We start from the raw sequence: 20,995 nt of genomic DNA, 5'->3' as shown, positions 1-20,995 counted from the left end.
GGCTGAGGGTGGTCTCTAGCTCAGCCACGGACCAATGGCGAGGCGCTGTTGTTTGTTCACTGCTATAAAGCGGCTATAAGGGATGAGCTCAGAAATACATATCGGAAGAAACACAAGAGAAAGACCCACAACCCGGGGTGAGAGAGGACCGAGCGGCTTCAGTGTTATCGGATCCACGCAGGCAGGAGGTAAGGATGCTGTCAAGCGCTTCTCTTCTCTGAAGGTGATTTTCATTTTAGACAATTAAACATGAATCGCTGTTGATGCCTCCATTTCATCTCTGCCGTCACCACAAATGATAATGTGTTATTCCTGTAGAAAGGAAAGACTATCGAGTCAGTGCACACTTACTGCAGATAAAGTATCTTAGAGATACCTGTATTAAAAACATTTACAACTGTGACAGGGGCCACACACACAGCATTCATCTCTTATTTACAATCAGCACTGATTGCTTGTTAAACTGGCTAGCAGCAGAATAAAGTGGAATACACAAAGTCTTTCCTTTGCCATTTGGTTATTGTCTTTTGTTCCATGTGATAATTGGTCCCTCTTAGTTTATTGCTGCTGCTGCGTCAAGTTGTTACAAATACTGCACAATTGCAGATAACATCTTCAAAATAAAAGCAGTGTTTAAATTGTTTTTAGTAACGTGTTGAACATAAAAATAAATTACAGTTACATCAAATTAAACCCTGCCCGTATGGATTCAATGTAATGGAACTTTTATGTAGCTGCTGTTGTGTGAATTGTTCTCTTGTGCTTTTAATGATTTTTTTTCTTTCCATTTTCCTTTGATCATAACAGTAAACATATATTTGACCTTGTTTTCACGTTGCGAGCTGTATTTTTTATAGTTACGGGTTATTTTTACTGTTTATTTTTTCGGTTGTTTGTTTTGTTGGTTTATTGTTCATGCTACTTTGTTCATTTGTTTGGTTCTTTTGTTTCTGCATTTCACTCACACTAGTCGTCTGTGCTCATTGATTGTTATTTTGTCTATTGTCTCGCTTTCAAAAGACATTTTTAAGACTCGATAGCGACCAAAGACGTTCACTAATGCTATTTTATTTTGAAATGTGTTCGCGGGACAGGGGTGGAGATGTATCGAGTTTAGGACGAGCTTTGTGCAGATGATTCCAGTCCAGTTCAGACCAGTTCCAGTCCCCGTCTGTGGCGATATTATCCGTCTACTATTATTTAACAGATTGCAGCATTATTCGGGATGTTCAGCTAAATAAAAAGGCGAATGAATGCAAAGACAGAAACCGTCGCGTTGCAATCGCTCTTCGTCATGTATTTCAGTGTTTAAGCTCCAAAACATCCAGATATCCGGTCAGAAACTAAACTCTCCATCTGTGCTAGAGGAGCCATCAGTGACTCACCACAGTGTAACACAGCCATTACAGACATTTATGTATGAGTTTGTATTATAGCTTTAAGTCGGGTCATGTTTATTTACGTATTCATGCATTGCAGTATCGCAACAATATCTTACCATTATAATTCCATTTATTATTATTTTTATGATTGTTATTACTCCCCTCAAACTTGTTTTTTCTATAACACAATTTCAGTATACAGAGAAAACAACATTTTATTAGTATAACTTGCACTAACTGCATTGATTTTTGATTTACTCAATTGTTTTTGACACTAAACGTATTTCACCGTTGCTGTTTGCTTCGTGTTGACGCAAATTCCGCAAGTGCTGTGTGTTCTGTATAAGTTAGGTTCGTTCGTTGGTGCTGGTATGTTTTCATCTTTAAATAAAAAGCTACATTCATGTGGGCTGTATTTTCCCTACAGGATGTGAGTTATACAGCTGCTGCAGCGTGACGTCACTCACAGCGTGGGTGGGGGGTGAGAGAGAGAGAGAGGGGGGGGGGTCTTTGGGGTTGTGCTTGGTGCTTCAGGAAGTGCTCTGTGTGGAACATTGTATAACTACATGTCATTATAACAAGTCACACAAACAAACACATGTTACTCACAGTTTTGTTTCCATACAAAGGTTTCTTAATGACATGGAATATACACACATTCTAAATGTCTAAATGTGATGGCTGTAACACATTACAGAAAAGTTGGGACATTGGTAATTTAAGACTGGGAATGTTTTTGAAAAACATTTCACAAGTGAACCGTTTAGTGATGCAATCCATGAAAGGCTTGGTTGTTTACGAGTAAGGATGGTTGTGAAAAACCCTGAGCAAAAATGCCAACAGTTTAAGAACAATGTGTCTCTCAAAGCATGATATCATTAAAAGATTCATGGAATGAATGGAGAAAATTCAAACAACAGCTCTCAAACAAGAAAGGAGGAAACGATTGTCTGACTTAGTGCTTCTTATACTGTAGGTCAGCACTTTAGTGTGAACAGGAACTTGAACTGTGGAGTGTTGCATTCTACCAATCGTGTGACAAAAACCTGTTGCTCCAGCACTTTCATTGTGTATATAGAGGTAACCCTCAATCTCTCATCTCTTCCCTTCTCCCCAGGTTGCAGCTGCCAGCTTCTCTCCAGGCCGGTGTCTCACTGCGTGTGATCCAGCAAAGATGGCTCCCACCCTGGCCACAGCTTTTTCCCGGCGCTGGTGGATGGCAGTGACAGCAGTCGTGGAAAACTTGCTGTTCTCTGCCGTGCTGCTGGGCTGGGGATCGCTGCTCATCATGCTGAAGTCAGAGGGGTTCTACTCATACATGTGCCGAGGACCTGGTGAGTCACTTTCATCCTGGTTTTTACATTAAACATGAGATTATTCATTTTAGGAGATTAAGACAAGGCAGAATGTTCAAGTACAGTTGAGGTAAGAAACAGCTGCTGCACTGATGTCTGGACAGAAACAGGCTGACCTTTGACCTCAGCCAGGTTGTGTTGATGTAGCAGTTCAGTGATCTGCTCTCATAGGTCCCAGATCTGACCAGATCTGAAAGGCTTCTGACCAAAAAAGCATATCCTCCTTTTTGATAAAGTAAGGTCACGTTTTTGTTGACATGTGAGGAGTTTGTATTCTAAAACAAGGAATCCTAAATTTGGGTTCAGTAACACAAAGCTGTAGATGTTTTTCCACATAATTTCATTTTTTTCTTGGGCTCACTGTGATCAAAGGCGATCCTGTGAGTCACTGCACTCAGGGGCAGATTATTAGGGCATGTTTGCTTGTGACATTGAATTGCTTTGACATGGAAAATAACCCCAACTCCTGAGGTCTGGTCAGGTTAAACAACATACTGAACCACTCAAAGCTCAATACATCTTGGTAGTGATTCATTTGCTATAATACATAAGTTAATGGAAATGCAAGTAGCCATGGTAACTGCTATCTATGGTACACAACGGCAATGTGTATTTGTTTCCCAGCTGTGGACTGTGGTGTTTTAGTTAAGAACACAGACACTGAATATTTTTGTATAGTTTTTATTGATGGTTTTCACCTTTTATTTATCACAGTTTATGATGAAATGTCAAAGTAAATGGTCAATCTTACTACGACTCTCTCTTCGTTAGCAATACTTTAACATATGGTTTAGTTAAGAGCTTTGAAACATTGCACACGAGCACTACAATACCTCATCCCAAACTTCCAATCATGCTGCAGGGGGGAACATTATTTGTGTTAAGAGGAAGTGAAAGTCAGAATCATATTTCACATCAATCATAAAGTGACAGCACAAGCTAATACAGGACTTACAGTGTTAGACCTATATTCTTGCCAGTTGAAACACCCATCAGTTCCTTGATATTAAGTCTTTTTCTGGCATTATTATCCAGAAAACAGCTCCAGCCTCAACGTGTCCAACACATCCACCTCTAAGCCTCCTGATTCAGCGAGGAAAGCAGAGGAAGAGTACCTGGAGATGAACGGCTGGACAATCTGCAAGGACCAAGACGAGATGCTGAACCTGGCCTTCACTGTGGGCTCCTTCCTGCTCTCTGCCATCACTCTGCCTCTGGGCATCGTCATGGACAAATACGGCCCGCGGAAGCTGCGACTTCTGGGAAGGTGAGCTTGAAGACATTGAGTTATGAGAAGGTATAAAGGGCATAAGATCAGGTATAATGACCTCATACTGTTCTTTGGCTTTCATTCAGGGTAATCATTTGTTTTGTCAATTCAACAATTTCCTGTGGTTATCTGTCATTAAATTTTAAAGTTATAGATACACAATATAGTTTGAGTTTATAGCGTCACATTACACAGATATTAACACTTATATAACAGTATTATCTTTGGTTTCAAGGATTTCTGAGTCAACTGTCAATGTGTATGTTCTGATTGATGTTATTGATGTAAGTTGGCTCACAGGTGTTTTACAAAGTTTCACACAGTTTATTATTATTCTATGTATTTTTATTTGATGATGATTGAAACCGCTGTTTTTATTCAACGTTATTTCTTTTCCAGTGGCTGCTTTGGCCTGTCCTGCCTCCTTATTGCCTATGGAGCCAGTAATCCCAACAGTACGTATCAGTGTTTACATCACTTCAGTGGTATCATTTGTTCTCACTCATTTGTGACAGCGTGAACACAAGATGATGTTTTGTCTCTGCTCCTGTGTCTCTGCAGACCTGTCCATCCTCATCTTCTTTGCTTTGGCTCTGAACGGCTTTGGAGGCATGTGCATGACCTTCACCTCACTGACGGTAAATACCAATAGGCACATATGAAGGTGGAGCGTTCCACATGACTGTACCTCTGTACAAAAACGATTTCTTCATAACTTGCACAATCACACACACACACACACACACACATCCCCCTCAAGAACAAGCTCACTCTTGGTTCAGCTTGTTTTTGTCTTCTCCAGTTACAGCCGCTCTCATCCTGACAAGACCAAGCTTGTCTGTTTACTGGCGATTCAGGCTGATGTGGATAAATGTCAACCACGTTTCAGCCAAACACATTTTTACAACTTAATACAATCATTACACAGCACATTCTGAATGAGTGAAATTTTTCTGAAGAATCTATTAGTAACTGAGCCTTTCTCAGTCTCACCGGCTTTTTGCAGTTCCCCAATCACATAGTTTCCTTTCAACAAAAAGCTGCAATCTTCCTCGATGCTGCACAATCGCCTAGTTTACCGCTAATTTAATTCATAATTTGCACAGATAATCAAAATTGCGTGTGAAGAAGCAGAGTAACCCAGTCGTCACAGAGCAGACTGGCATTTTGTCAGCTGCTCCTGAAACCCATTCAGCTTATAGCGCCCCCTTATGGTTGATTTGTCTTTTTTTGCATGTGGCTAGATCTCACCCTCTTATATCAACAGAGAGAGAGAGAGAGAGAGAGAGAGAGAGAGAGAGAGAGTGCTTTCTATGTTTGGATGTTTTGCTCTCTGAATCTGTAGGTCAAAGGTTGTTACTGAGGAAATTGGCTATTTTAAGATACTGGTCCTCACTAAGCAATGTTTTAGCGAGCAGTGTTTTCATTTTATTCCCGGAAGTGCTTATCTAGGTTAGCTCGGCTGAATGCCAAAAGACAAAAATACTCTCATAAATGTTGGATTTCATCTTCTGCAGAGCTCAGACTTCATGGTCAGTCACTGCAGTGTGGTGCTTTGCTGCTTGGAATCATAATGCATCGCTCCTTACTCTTCTTTTAGAATGCAATCATTAGAAGTTATTTTAACACATGAATTTCAAATCTAAGGATTATCAAACATCTCTACATTTCTTAACCTACAGTGTATGGCCAAGAGTACATGGACAACTGACCGTCACACCCATATGAGCTTGTTGGACATCTCATTCCAATGTTGCTCCCCACTTTACAGCTCTTTGACCTCTGTTGTTCTAGGAATGCTTTCTGCAAGATTGTGGTGTGTGTCTGTGGGAATTTGCGCCCTTTCAGCTAAAAGAGCAATTTTGAGGTCAGGGAGTGTTGGACAGGAAAGGCTGGCTCACAATCAGTGGGGTTGAGATCAAACAGTGTCTTTAGGGACCCCGCTTTGTGCAAAGGGTCACAGTCATGCTGGAACAGGATAGGGGCCCTAATCTGGGGCAGTTGGTCCTCCAAAACATGGCTCCTATGGTGGAGAGTTTTATGCGGGGAAGAGACAGTAAAATAGTGGCTGAGGAACGAAGTGAACTGGTTGGAGTGTATGTGACGACGTCTTGTCTGTTTGTGTGTGTGTGTGTGTGTGTGTGTGTTTGTCATGTTTCCTGTGCAGAATAATTTTTTAATTCTGCTCACGCCTGCAAAAGTAAGATTCTGTCCCTCAAGCAAAAAATTAGTTTTCATCCCTCTTTTGCCAGCCAAAATTCTGTAAAACATAGTCATGCTTCATGTTTGGGTGATTCAGATTCATGGCGATCGTATCAATTAAATAGTACTGAAGAAACTCTCCATGCACATCACACACAGATCTTCATCCATCCTCAAAATGACCACAGATATTGTTTCAACATATTCAAAGGTTGTTGTCTGCTCCGATCTTTCTTCAGCTCCCCAATATGTTTGGAGACCTGAGGTCCACCTTCATCGCCCTGATGATCGGATCTTACGCCTCTTCTGCTGTCACTTTCCCAGGCATCAAGGTAACACAACAACTACTGTACATAAAAAAATGAATTCTTCAGAAATTAAATAAAAATTAAACAATGCTTCTATCCTACTACTGCTTCTACTATAACAGCAGACTGATTCTTCAGCCTAACTGCTGTTTGCCTGTAGGTGCTCTATGATCTGGGGATCCCATTCGCCACAATCCTGCTGGTTTGGGCGGGCTGTGCCTGCCTCGTCTTCCTCAACTGCTTCATCAACTGGCCTCTGCAACCTTTCCCTGGCCCAGAGGACATGGACTTCACGTAAGACAGTCACAAAACACAAACACACACACACTCAATCACACACAGACTATTTATCATGCATGTCATCTTTTCTGTTTTCTCTCTCAGTGTGAAAATCAAGTTCAGCTGGCTGGGCTTTGACCATAAGATCACAGGAAAGCAGTTCTATCAGCAGGTGACCACCGTGGGGCGCCGCCTAAGTGTGGGCAACTCCATGAAGCAGCATCAACAGCATACCAAAGACATGGGCACCCAGGGGGCCAACAAGCTCTGCCTCTCCACTGTTGACTTGGAGGTGAAGTGCAAAGCAGAGGAAGAGAGTAAGTCAGAAACACAACATAGAACCTTTTACTTATGGATTTCCCCAATGTAATGTATGACAACGATGTTCATTGTGATGAGGTCATTTCAAACACTGCTGCAAACTTCCTGGAAACAGAAGCACATTAATGAAACTTCTTATGAATCATAATGATGACGGTGCAACAGTCTTCATCTATGTCGGGTTTTTCCATGATGAGTGCCAGCTCTCACACACACAGTTATCAAGCTGAATGACTGACTGTGTGCATTCATTCCTCAATGGTCAAATGTATATTAGATGTCTGGAAACAGAAGCTGCTGTGTTTTGTGCTGACGGTGCAAATGTGAACATGGGACAATCAGCTGGTGTTGTTCCACACTGACTGACTCAGCAATGTCACCCATCATCAGCTAATCATCAGCAAATTCTGACTGTCTGACAGAAATATATCACAGTGTTACTGCTTCTCCAACCCACATCTCTCCATATACAGTATATTACATATAAACTGGACTTAGATGGAGGAATGGGGAGACGAGCCTGAACATGTCTCAATGATGCCAGTGAAATGTCATAGTTTGACTTTCGCTTCATTCAAAACTCCCTTTCAGGAGATTCTGGAGCAGAAACTAACCCCCAACACACTTATTGTGACTGTATGATAGTCAGTGTGTTTAAAAGTGCTTAAAAAACAACTTAAAATGTGTGTATGCATCATTATGACATCATTGAGGGCTGTACAGAATGCTGTTTGTTGCTATGGGTCATAAACTAAGCTGCGTCTGTGCATTGAGGTTGATCTAGTGTTTGCTACATTGGGAGGTTGGCTTTATTTTCCATTTCTATTTACAAATTAGGTTAATGATCAACCACAGCTTTCTGCGAATCCAGTGGCCACTTGGATGCTCATGCAGGTCAAGATGTGTTACCTTGGCACCCAAGGGCCAGAGGGGGTATTTTGGTAACAATCTCTCCCCCCGCGCATATAAGAAGGATAAGGAGACACGTTGCTGTACTTTTCCCTCTCTGAGAATAGACAGGCGGGAAATACAAAAGGACAGAATCTGAAATATCTGAAAGGAGAGGAGAGGTGGATATAACAAAATAAAACAGGAAACAATGGATGAATGACTGACACAATGACAAACAGACCCAAAGGAGCAGAGCAGGTTGTGACACTCTGCTCTCATTTCCTCTGCAGCTCCGTCCTTCATGAAGAGCATCTTCAGTCCCATCTTCCTGCTCAGCCTCATAACAATGTGTATGACCCAACTCCGCCTCATTTTCTACATGGGAGCCATGAATACTATCCTGGAGTCCCTGACTGATGGAGACCTCGGCACAGGTGTGTGTTTGTGTTCATGGATGAGGCTTTTCTCACCAATAATTGGACAGCAACTTATTATATATATACAGTATATACAGTATGATTCATATCTTCTCCTTCCCTCTTTACACCACCAAAACAATTCATTTGTATTCGGTAAATGTCTCTCGGGGGTAAATGTCACCTGTTATTAGAATGCTTTCATTTTTCTTCCACTTGTGGATCTCCTCCACATGTCTTCCTTGACAAAATGCAAAAATGACACTTTGAGCTTATTTCCTACTAACAGCATTTTAGTCCAACAATATTTTCAAAACAAATTTTGGGACACCTTTTCCTTGATAATTGAAATTCAATCAATGAATCTGATTAGGAAGTTATTAAAATGAAATGATGAGGACTAGAGAGATCATGGAAGAACAGCAGGTATGACAAAAACACAGACATTGTTAATACATTTACTGTGCGAATAGGACTTAAGACAGCAATAGATTTACTATGTGATGCTCAAAATCAACTGTACATAAGCTCATTAAGATGATGTATTGTTATGACCCATCATGCCACCTGCAATATCTCAGCCAGTGTTTACAGCTCTGTTTATCTTTCTCTTGTCTTAATGCTATTGCAGCAGAGAGGATGGAAGTTGGTAAGAGACTTCAGTCATGATGTGTATTGTCACAGTCCACAGCCAGAGTCCCGAAAGCTCCTTCATCCTTCTATTATTTGCACTGCACAGTGTGTTTGCTTGTTTCTATGTGTGTCTTATTCTACAGTGTACAAAGTGCAAAGTCTTGAGGAACGACATAAAATGTGAAGATAAAAGTGTACGTCTTTGTCCATCTCGCAGTGAGCGTCTATACGTCCATCTTTGGTGTGCTTCAGCTTTTGTGTCTGGTCACCTCTCCTATCATTGGGTTTGTCATGGACTGGAGACTCAAAGACTGTGAGGACGACAGTGACGAGAAGGCCAAGAGGTGAGTCACAGAGGAAGACTAACAGGTGTACACACTGAAAGTGACAACAATCAATACTCTGTCCCAATTCCAATACAAATACAAGTTTGTGTATTAGGGAGCCTGGTCAGCCCGTCCGTCCTGGCAAACAGATTCAAAAGATCACCAACGCTACCAGAGCATTCACCTTCACCAACCTACTCCTGGTTGGTTTTGGAATCACCAGCATTATCCCTAACCTGCCCCTTCAGGTATGTACACTACACACACACACACACACACACACACACACACACAGAAAGATGGATACATCATTTATCAGTCTTTCTGTGATTTTTGCGATCAAAAACACAGATTTGTTCTTTTATTCTTGTCTCCTCCTCCAGATTCTGTCCTTTATTCTGCACACCATTGTCAGAGGTTTTATCCACTCTGCAGTTGGAGGCCTCTACGCTGCAGTGTAAGTGTTGATGTACTGAGGTGGAAAAATGTCTTCCCTATATTATGACACATTGACAGCGGAGGGAAAGTGTGTGTTTGTGTGTGTGTTCTGAGTAGGTAGAAGGCACAAAGACGGTGTGTTTTTAATTTGGACCAACGTGGATATATGTTTATGCATATAATAATGAATTATAAAGTTTTTGATAAGGTGTTTGTCTCCTTCAGATATCCATCTTCTCAGTTTGGTAGCCTGACTGGCATGCAGTCTTTGATCAGTGCTCTGTTTGCGCTGCTCCAGCAGCCACTATTCATGACCATGGTGGGACCCCTGGAGGGAGACCCCCTATGGGTAAGACAACAGAAATGCAAATAGAAAACAATACATGAAATGAGTAGATGAGCAGAATCAATGTAAATGATTTAAACCATCAGGGGGGCATTTAAATATTCAATTGAATTACATTTTGTTGTTTTGATTTTGATGTTGTCCAGGTAAACGTTGGCTTGTTGGCACTGAGTATGGTGGGATTCTGCCTCCCCGGCTACTTGCTGTGCCACAGCCGGCAACTCCAACGCAAAAGAGATGAGTATTATGAGGATCCCAAGGTTTATGTCCAGATGGACGATGGCAGCAAGATAGAGGCCTTTGTGTAGACTGGAAAGAAGAACAGAACGAACAGCCAGTTTGGAAAATGGAAACAAGAAGCTATAAGAAGACAGAGGGAAGAGAGGAGGGCTGGTACATTTTCATCGAGTCCAATCAGACCCATGCACTCATGTTTTTCCAACCCCTCACTTGACAGTGTATCGTGACAAAATATATTGATGGAGAAGGAGATATTCTTCATCTGTTGTTGACCGTCTTCTTGTCGCAACCTTTTTGTTACTGTTATTTTATTTTTATTTTTGTCAATGATGGTGATGTGCCAATAATCCAACTCGTGTCAGAAAACTATCTCAGTGCTCAAAGTGTCGAGGTTCAGTTCAGGCTTGTCTATCTAACATAAGAAGGTGATGCTGTATCCTTACATTGTCTTATAGTTCATATGACTCAAACATCTCAGTCAGATTTTCTGGAGCTGTCTGTAAGGACTATTTGCTCCAGTCAGGGTAGCTGCGAGATACAACATGATTATCTTCAGTGCATCTGCATCTCCAAATCTGAAGGGCCTCCATTCTCTCTGCAGGCCTTGGTTATTGGATTCCCTTCCACTTTGACTCCATATAGATCCGTAGACAGCAGTATTGCTAATTAAAATGTTTTTAGTACTGATGTGTTTAAATGCAGAGGCCACTGGATGGTGCTGTTCAGTCCAAGAATGATACTGCACTGTGTCCTGTACAATACAATACAGTGCACGGTGCAATTTGAGACTGTACATTGCAGTACAATGCAAAATGCAGTGGTGAGTGCAGACTGATTTCCAAGGGCCTATACTGCGATGCACGATTAAGGTTGTTCAGCTCTGTTGAAGCTCAAGTCTGATTTTTCAATGTCACAAAGCTGACTCACTTCTGATATCGCCATGGTAACTTATGCCCCATGGAAATATTGGTCCAGAGCAGAATTTGTTGGAGCTTAGTCGGGCATATAAAGCACCCCCTCTCGACCAATCACATTGTTTGGAAAATAGCGTCACTGTACCTGCAGGATCCCCATGACGTTCCTTTAGGCAGTTTCCCCGTATAAAGCGGGGCGAGGATGTAAACGTAAGCTCTTCTGACGCCCTCCATCTGTACGTGACCGCCTTGTTCCTGTACATCTCTGCATTAAGAAGGTCAGCATTAACAAAGTCTGTTGATGAGCAGCGTTGTGATACCGATTAATTCTGATGGTAGGGTTTGGTATTTGTCAAGCCAGGTTACGCAAATAAGGCCAAGGTCTTTTGAGCTTCATAGTACAGGTCCCCGGTCTGATCCTATGTTACTGCTTCACAAAACACTGTGAACACCCTATTTTAAATGTGTGTGTTTGTGTGTGTGTGTGTGTGTATGTGTGTATGTGTGTGTGTGTAGAAGGCACATAGATGGTGTGTTTTTAACGGTTTGACCAATATTGAAGATGAAATTAGAGATGCTGTGTTATTTTACCCATTACACATAGGAATTTTTCAACGCCAGTCATTGTAGTAATGCCTGCATCTGTGAGATGCTGGCAACACACAAACAGTGAGGACATGACACTCAAACGCAGGAAACCAATGATATTTACTGCAACCAATGTTATGTTTACCAATCAACAAGGGGTTCGTGAAATAACAGAAATGTGAAAGGGGCGTTTGCAGTTATTTTGCCACACGTTAAATATTTTTACGAGAATCCCAAGGTCAGTTACACTGCGTGTGTTTGGTCCTAAATTTCTGACACAGTTAGAATTATGTCAGGGTGTCTTTGGTTACAAGAGAACAAAGTTGGCCTGCAGTGGGCACATTTCATTCTAAAATCTATGTCCACCATTTTGCACCGAAAACCACACATTTCATGACAATTTGTCATGATTATTCTTGTTTTGACTTTGGCAGCCCCAGATTGTCTGTTGGAGTCTTAAGACAGGATAAAGTACAAAGTAAATCTGCAACACAACCCAAAGCAGATTTAAAGGGAGACTGTAACATGGCTGAAGGTTAAAAACACATTTCTATAGACAGATATATATATATATATATAAATATATACAGATATTAAAGGAAAGACATGTAAAGAGGCACTTCCAAGGACAGCCATGGCCTTGGAGTGTCCATGTACAGATCATCACAAATCAGATGCTTCTCTTCCAGTTTCTTCTGTTTATCAATCTATTTGCACGCATAAGACTTAGCTGTGTGTTGCTGTCATTTCCAAACACGTAATGAGCTGAGATTTGGAGACAAGCCTCACCTGCTTTCTAACAAACGCCTCAGTGAGAAATGAATGATACACAATGCACTTTAGACCTCCAAAAGGGACCTTAGTGCTGCACATCTGAATGGCCTGCTCCAATGAATCAAACGCCCAGTTGTGCATGACGAATGTATACTCAGCTTCAGACAAACAAGGAAACAGTGTTGTTATTTTTATACTATAGCTATTTTTCACCACTTTAATACAGTGACTTCATATGCATGGACGATGTAGCAGAGGCTTGTCTCTCTGGTCAGGTTCTTTCATTTGTGTGGATGTGGGCATATTCATCCTTATTTAATGCATTTTACGATCTGTAAAGAAGCCAACAGATGTACCACCAGCATGTAGTATCTTAGTCCTGCAGTGCACCAGATCCAGATGTGATCAGATCCACAATTCAGATTATTATTACTATTACTATTATTACTATTCACACTTCTTGGAAAGCTGTTCAGATTAGGGAAGGCAGGTGGAATCAGATACAGTGTACTGTGATGCACTGCTTTACTTCAGCCCATTAAATGTGGCTGATGGTGAATATTTTCCCATCTGGAATTCACTCTCAGCCCTACTATGGTTGATTAATGTGACATAGTTGTGGTTGAAATCTTTTGTCATCCATCCTTGATATAATGAAAGTGATGCAGGGTGACTGATATTTGCCAGGTAGCACTCTTTATTGTCTCATTGTGTCCTTAATGCCATCACCTCCCTGCTCCTCCCTACTGTATGATTCACCCCATGTATGATTGATCTTTGATTAAATGATAAATGCATTGATGAATTGTTAATTCTCTTAAAATAGTTATATAGCATCATCTTATGAATGCCTGAACGTGTTGAAAGAAGGGAAAAAGAGATTTCAGCTTGAATATCAAAGCTTTATTTCAGATGGCATCTACCTTTTGTGTTTTGTATTTTAATTACTTTTTTATTGTTAAGATTTATCTTCAAATGTTTATGAAAATGTGCATTTTCATCTTCCTATATTGTACATTTGTCTTGTACCATGTGGTATAATAATTGTCACAGATGTTTTTGTTCATGTTTCAACTTGATTCAACTGAAAGAAAGAAAATTTGCGATGCAAAATAAAGAGCAATTTGTAAAGATGCATCTTTCAATTTAAAGAGCAAAACCAATTAACCTTATGCTAACTTAATAATATAATACTTGCATACTACTATACTAAACGTATATTTACTATACATTTCAGTATATATATACAGTATATACACACACGCGCGCCCGCACACACCCACAGTGTATATGAGCTGATGGAAGGAACATATCACAACCCAGTAGTTTGACAAGAAATAGTATGAGAAATGTCAGCTTGCACTCATATTTTTGTTCAGTAGAGCTGCATTCATGCCAGGGTCACAAACAGCTCACTCACTAACATGAATGTTAAGATAAACAGAGGGAATTTGAATGAATTTCTCTTAAATTGAGCATTAAGGCCTGACATGTGAACATTCTGTAGCTTTTGAACACCAAAGAGGGGCCAGTATATCACTGTGGTATCTGAAATATAGCAGAAGAGAATAGAATAGATATGCCTCCTTCTTATCTACAACTCTGAAGGCGAACTTGAAAAGCAAAGGTAAGAACACCTCAACGCTGTGGTTTTAGTCATACATCTACAGTATATACTGACCTGGATGACTGAGAACACAGACATTTGGATCACAAAGGACGGCTGTCTCACTGACGGGTGGGAGTAGAGTTTACTGGTTTGACCTCATTCACAGGGTGAATGTTTGCTGACAGGGTCTACATCCCGTCAGCACACAAAGACTCAAGTGACTCAACTATGAGCTTTTAGTGATAAATGTATAGGTAGTGACATACACAACATCCACTAATATGAATGGAATCTCTATACATCTCATCTCACAAAGGGTCACAATGACCTTTGAATACCTACAAGAGTCTTTGATGCTTAAGATGCATTTTAAAACTGTAGCTTGGTTATTACCTGTGTTGTCGATTTGCACCTTGGTAATAGATGTGGACTTGGAGCTGGCAGTCAAGCTTAATTGAGAAAACTGCAGCTACAGTTGGTTCAGTCAAAGAACCACAACTACTAAAACTCATGAAACAATAGTGTTGATGTGCTAAAGGGGAGTTTATAAGTAAACTTGACAAACTTGAAATGACTGACATGTTAACCTGAGATCATTCACTCACCTGTGACTAAGTTAGACTATCTGAACACCAGAACGCACTATGCTGTCGATTACTGAAGTATGAATCAATGGAATGCAATGGAAGTATGCTGAGTCATCGCATGGCAAGTGTTGTTTTTGAAGTTTACCACAGCTAATGCCTTCAATTTGCCTATCATGTGTGACAGACAGTTCAAATACCCTAAAGCATCACATTTTAAAAGGTTGAAAGCAGCAATTCAGTTAGATTTAGTTAGTTAATTAGCAACAGCACCAATTAACCCTTTAATGGTTCTCTTGACCATTTGGTAGATCACTTTCAATAACTTGTTAAAGAATGCCCGCAAACTAACTTAACCTAACCTTTAACCTGAAAAGCCCAACAGGGGGCGCTGTAGTGCAGACCTCTTCCTGTTATTGATGCACAGATCCGCAGGATAATAATGCTTGTTAGCTTCATTATAGTATCTTGACTTGTTGTACTGAAATGGAATATTCACCTTCATTCACAAATCACTGAAGTACTAAAATCTTACATGCCTGCTTAGATTTTGTATAAAGACTCATTTCTGTGTCTAAAATACATTCAGTGTTCAGTCCCCACCACACCATGTGCAGATCACACAATATTTTTAATTTTCACAAACAAAGACAGTTTGATACAACACAGAATTCAACATTTAAGGCAGGAGAACATCTTTGTCTAATCATATAATGGTTGTCGTCTTCTTCCTCATATCAAATGTAAAGTGGTTTAAACAAAGTAAGTCAAAATAGTACAAAGCTGATCTTAGGTGGCCTTTGAGCAATAGGCAACGATGTTATGCTATGTTAAGGTGCGTAGTAGTATAGATTAACAGGAAAGGAAGGAACGGATCTGCATCTGTGATTTAATGCTGGAGGAGAATCCAGGCTTAATGAGAACCTCACAGCCCCAGAGCTTCTTTCTGCACCGTGGAGCCCAGCAGCACATTTCCAGCTTCCACACACTCTGTCACACATGGTGCTAAAAAACAAACAATCACAGACACAGAAGTGATTGGTAGAGGGCACAGGCCACATCTGTACATAATAGCATCATAGCATCATCATCATTACCTTTCTCAGCACGCAGCCATGATGCAGCCTTCATAGCAAGAAGCTCCCACTCCTCCTGGGCATCCATTTTAAAACCATGAAGCCAGATCAGAGCCAGGATGGTGGCCCACACTTCATTCTTCACCTATTTCCACAAATCCAAGAAAAGAACAAAGAAATCATTGGGAAGCAATCAACTCAACCTCACTTTGGCCTCCCTGCAAGAACCTGAGTTGAACAACAAGCAAGTGTCTAAGTCTAAGTGATTGACAGACAACCTGACAGGGGTTTCTGTCTTTGACTCGATGCATGCAGGGATGAGCTGCAGCCAGAGGTGCAACAAGTTATGTATGGACTTGATCAAATGAGGTTTTTGTAATGTATAGACTAAATATTTCCTAACAACCCACCGATGCAGGCTTTGGCTTTTCCACCTCTTCAGTGGTCTTTCCCAGTGCAGCAGCAAGAGCTGGTTCAAGCACCCAGCACCCAGAGGCCTTCTGGAGGGAGACCATCTGCAGCAGGGGGTCTCTGGGTGGCTGCTGAGGCTCAACGTCTGCAGACCTAAAACTTCCTGTTGATGACAAAGAGATCATCTAGATCAAGATCAATAAATCCATTCATCTGACATGTATTTCTATCTGCTGTAGGTCCTGGATGGAGGCCACTGCTGTATGTTACTGTGATGGATGCATAGTCTTTGTGAAATGCAACATACTACACAACTCTCTTACTAATAATAAGGCTTAAAATACATTACTCTAAAAAGCAGAATGTAATGATGACATTCACAAAAATACACAAGTTATGCGTCATTATGGTAACATACCGTCTATCCCAAAGGACATATCATCATCCTCCTCTTCCTCTGCATGACATTGTGCTGTGGCCATACGTTTAGAAATTCCTTTTTTAGCTGAGAAATAAATATCAAAAAGCCAACAGTGAAATGAAATATGACTCATTGAGAGGCTCAGTGTGTCCCATGCCATCACCGTCTCATATGCTGAGAACAAAAAGCAGTTACAAATCTTACATAGTTCATAAAAGACGTGACAGAAAACACCCCTCTCACCAGAGACATGTGGTGTAGGTGTTGAGACTTCATATATACAGGAGTGTGTTCAATTCAAGTGTTTACTTTCAACATGAGAATAACAATAACAATAATAGAAACTTGCTTGCACCATTTAAGTCAAAGCATTTGTAGGATTAGGTCGTGCAGGAACACAAAACAACGTTTTGGTTGAAGAGCTTAAGTAAAACTCTCTTTTTCTCATTTTAAGCTTAAACTCCTCCACCACACACACACACACACACACACACACACAAAGAACCCTGAAGGCAAACACACACCTCTATAAGGTCCAGCAGCCATAGCCATATCTAGGGCAACTGGGAAATGGAGTAAACATAATAATACATACAAATATAGAACTGAAAACTGTCTTATATTATGATGACAAACAACAGCTACATGATCTTACATATTAAGTTAAGTCAATATAAGGACATGACAGAACATTACAATATCATTCTAACTAGAGAAAAAGTATGTGTTGTGTTGTTTAGAGTTATACAGGTGTGTGCAAAATTCAATATTTTACCTGTAGCACCGCATCCAAACACCACTGACATAACAAGAGAGAAGGGAATTATATGCATGTTCAAACGTAAATTTAAAAAAAGAAATTGGGCATAAAACAACTGAATTCTTATTTGTCATTTGTCATCAACTTGTCGTGGGAAGAACGTGAGCTGAAATGAAGTATTTCTGACTTCCCTTAGGCCAGAGGTCAACAACCTTTACGATTGCTTGTTTATAAACTTAGTGGATGTTGGCATGTTTCTGTGCACTAGAGGCCCCTGGACTGCAGAATAATTATATGTTAGAAAGTAAATCAAACAAAACAGCTGAACACTTATTTCTCATTTGTCACCAAAATTACAAATGAAAGTGTTTTTGGCAGCATCCCTTAGGCCAGAGGTCGACAACTTTTACTATTCTGGCCAAACAGAATCTGTCTGGATTCCCAAAACACATTTCTACTGATTGAAAGGCTCAGTGTGTCTGATAAACAACCGTTAGAGAGTCTGACATTTTCTATCATGTCTTTATATGAAGTATGTAAGGATCATTCTGACCAGAGCTATGTGTGGTGCTGTTGAGAGTTATACTAGTGTGCACTAAATTAAATCTTTACCTGGAGGAGGAGGAGGAGCACTGCGGCCTCTCATTTTGAAGAGCTTCCCTGAAAAAAATGAGAGAGTTGGAGCATGTTGGAAAGTAAATAAAACAAAACAGCTAAACTCTTTTTTCTCATTTGTCACCGAACTTACATGAAATTCAGTTTATAGTTTAGATTAAGTATTTTTGGCAGCATCCCTTAGGCCAGAGGTCGACAACCTTAACGATTCTGGCCAAACAGAATCTTACTGATTGAAAGGCTCAGTGTGTCTGATAAACAACATTTAGGGAGTCTTACATACTTCATATAAAGGCATGATAGAAAATATAAATATCATTCTGACCAGAGCTACGTATGTGTGGTGTTGTTGAGAGTTACTAAATTCAAGCTTTTAACTTGAGGAGAACTGTGAGCCATAAATCTCAAGGGCATCACTGAAATAACAAGAGAGAAGGGAATTATATGTTAGAAAGTAAATCAAACAAAACAGCTGAACACTTATTTCTCATTTGTCACAAAAATTACATATGAAAGTATTTTTGGCAGCATGCCTTAGGCCAGAGGTCGACAACCTTAACAATTCTGGCCAAAGAGATTCTGTCTGGATTCCCAAAACACATTGATTGAAAGGCTCAGTATGTCTGATAAACAACCGTTAGAGAGTCTGACATTTTCTATCATGTCTTAACATGAAGTATGTAAGGATCATTCTGACCAGAGCTATGTGTGGTGCTGTTGAGAGTTATACTAGTGTGCACTAAATTAAATCTTTACCTGGAGGAGGAGGAGGAGCACTGCAGCCTCTCATTTTGAAGACCTTCCCTGAAAAAAATGAGAGAGTTGGAGCATGTTGGAAAGTAAATAAAACAAAACAGCTAAACTCTTTTTTCTCATTTGTCACTGAACTTACATGAAATTCAGTTTATAGTTTAGATTAAGTATTTTTGGCAGCATCCCTTAGGCCAGAGGTCGACAACCTTAACGATTCTGGCCAAACAGAATCTGTCTGGATTCCCAAAACTTTTACTATTCTGGCCAAAGAGAATCTGTCTGGATTCCCAAAACACATTTCTACTGATTGAAAGGCTCAGTGTGTCTGATAAACAACCGTTGGAGAGTCTGACATTTTCTATCATGTCTTTATATGAAGTATGTAAGGATCATTCTGACCAGAGCTATGGGTGGTGCTGTTGAGAGTTATACTAGTGTGCACTAAATTAAAGCTTTACCTGGAGGAGGAGGAGCACCGCGCTTCACTGAAAAAAATGAGAGAGTTGGAGCATGTTGAAAAAGTAAATAAAACAAAACAGCTAAACTCTTTTTTCTCATTTGTCACCGAACTTACATGAAATTCAGTTTATAGTTTAGATTAAGTATTTTTGGCAGCATCCCTTAGGCCAGAGGTCGACAACCTTAACGATTCTGGCCAAACAGAATCTTACTGATTGAAAGGCTCAGTGTGTCTGATAAACAACATTTAGGGAGTCTTACATACTTCATATAAAGGCATGATAGAAAATATAAATATCATTCTGACCAGAGCTACGTATGTGTGGTGTTGTTGAGAGTTACTAAATTCAAGCTTTTATCTTGAGGAGAACTGTGAGCCATAAATCTCAAGGGCATCACTGAAATAACAAGAGAGAAGGGAATTATATGTTAGAAAGTAAATCAAACAAAACAGCTGAACACTTATTTCTCATTTGTCACAAAAATTACATATGAAAGTATTTTTGGCAGCATCCCTTAGGCCAGAGGTCGACAACCTTAACGATTCTGGCCAAAGAGAATCTGTCTGGATTCCCAAAACACATTGATTGAAAGGCTCAGTATGTCTGATAAACAACCGTTAGAGAGTCTGACATTTTCTATCATGTCTTAACATGAAGTATGTAAGGATCATTCTGACCAGAGCTATGTGTGGTGCTGTTGAGAGTTATACTAGTGTGCACTAAATTCAGCTTGAAGTTTACCTCGAGAATAAGGTGCACTGCAAAGCCTGAGGCCCATCCCTGAAATAACAAGAGAGTTGGAACATGTGGGAAAGTAAATAAAACAAATCAGCTTATTATAACTCTTTTTTTCTCACTTACATATGAAATTCAGTTTATAGTTAAGGTAAGGTATCTTTGGCAGCATCCCCTCGGCCTTTATCATCCCCGATACTCTCTTACACTTTTGCTATGTGATCATTTTCTTAGTACTTTCAGTATTTCCTGTCTTGCTTTACTTTACTAAAAGTCTTACTTTGAAGGGAATGTATTCTGTACTGGTGAGCATAGGAAAGCCAAATTGGAGACTTTGTTCTTTTGGATTACAAAACCTTATTATCATTCATTCATCAAGCATTACATTGAATGAATGCAGTTTAGCATCTGCATATGAGAGCTGATCATTGATAGTCCTGTATTAATGAAAGCTGTGCCTTTTCTTATTGTCACACTCTCATCATCACCATCATCAACTAATGACTTCAAAGCAGCAGGTGTAACATACTGTACGTTTGTTCACTTGCTTGGATAGAAACTTACTGGGTGTTGGCACGTTTCTGCGCACTAGAGGCCCCTGGACTGCATCACCACTGCCTTTGTTGACAGCGATAAAAGCAGTGAAGGAACTGCTCACTCCTGACTGAACACTGAGCTCCACCACCTTCTCCTTCACTCCTCCACCCTCCTTTTTTGTGTTCTCTCTCCCTTCCATTTCCAGGGAGCGAATCAGAGTGCGAGCACCCAACCTGTGGACTGTTAGTCTGAAAAGAAAGAGTGGATACTTTACCGCAACAATACAGAAACTTAGTTAATTTTGCAAACTCAATCCTGCTGCTTGACTCTCTCTCTCTCTCTCTCTCTCT

General features: G+C 40.3%; 2 protein-coding genes across 28 annotated transcripts in view; one reads left to right on the top strand and one right to left on the bottom strand.

The window, feature by feature from the left end:
- Positions 1-67: 67 nt before the first annotated feature.
- Positions 68-13,818, top strand: LOC142995888 (large neutral amino acids transporter small subunit 4-like). 2 transcript variants are annotated; one of them, XM_076146797.1, is made up of 14 exons: positions 68-188; positions 2,507-2,716; positions 3,773-4,004; positions 4,407-4,462; positions 4,569-4,645; positions 6,449-6,541; positions 6,678-6,811; positions 6,902-7,113; positions 8,299-8,442; positions 9,275-9,401; positions 9,499-9,631; positions 9,767-9,840; positions 10,047-10,170; positions 10,314-13,818. In XM_076146797.1, exons 1-14 carry the CDS (start codon positions 83-85, stop codon positions 10,473-10,475), a joined length of 1,884 nt encoding a protein of 627 aa, XP_076002912.1. In that variant the 5' UTR covers positions 68-82; the 3' UTR covers positions 10,476-13,818. The 2 variants fall into 2 exon arrangements, with proteins under 2 accessions (XP_076002912.1, XP_076002913.1); XM_076146798.1 differs by having other exon boundaries at positions 78-188; positions 2,500-2,716.
- A 1,670-nt stretch (positions 13,819-15,488) lies between these two features.
- The window catches only part of LOC142995581 (von Willebrand factor A domain-containing protein 5A), a 34,528-nt gene continuing 29,021 nt past the window's right edge, over positions 15,489-20,995 (bottom strand). Inside the window, exons 14-24 of one of the 26 annotated variants that reach the window (XM_076146695.1) lie at positions 20,673-20,893; positions 20,115-20,153; positions 19,371-19,397; positions 18,916-18,963; positions 18,157-18,204; positions 17,560-17,583; positions 17,309-17,347; positions 16,782-16,868; positions 16,363-16,526; positions 15,974-16,097; positions 15,489-15,881 (exon numbers count right to left, since the gene is read on the bottom strand). In XM_076146695.1, the coding sequence (XP_076002810.1) occupies positions 15,802-15,881; positions 15,974-16,097; positions 16,363-16,526; positions 16,782-16,868; positions 17,309-17,347; positions 17,560-17,583; positions 18,157-18,204; positions 18,916-18,963; positions 19,371-19,397; positions 20,115-20,153; positions 20,673-20,893 (901 nt within the window). In that variant the 3' untranslated portion in view covers positions 15,489-15,801. Of the gene's footprint in view, positions 15,882-15,973; positions 16,098-16,362; positions 16,527-16,781; positions 16,869-17,308; positions 17,348-17,559; positions 17,584-18,156; positions 18,205-18,474; positions 18,576-18,915; positions 18,964-19,062; positions 19,119-19,162; positions 19,398-20,114; positions 20,154-20,672; positions 20,894-20,995 lie in introns of those variants that run through there. The other 25 variants (XM_076146704.1, XM_076146747.1, XM_076146713.1 and 22 more) reach the window with 25 other exon arrangements.

The sequence above is a fragment of the Genypterus blacodes genome, unplaced genomic scaffold, assembly GCF_046128005.1.
Source record: "Genypterus blacodes isolate CSIRO-AG114 ecotype Tasmania unplaced genomic scaffold, CSIRO-AGI_Gbla_v1 ptg000003l_1, whole genome shotgun sequence".
NCBI lineage: Eukaryota > Metazoa > Chordata > Actinopteri > Ophidiiformes > Ophidiidae > Genypterus > Genypterus blacodes.
Note: the sequence above shows the minus strand (reverse complement) of the source record. Positions and strands in the feature narration are given on the sequence as shown.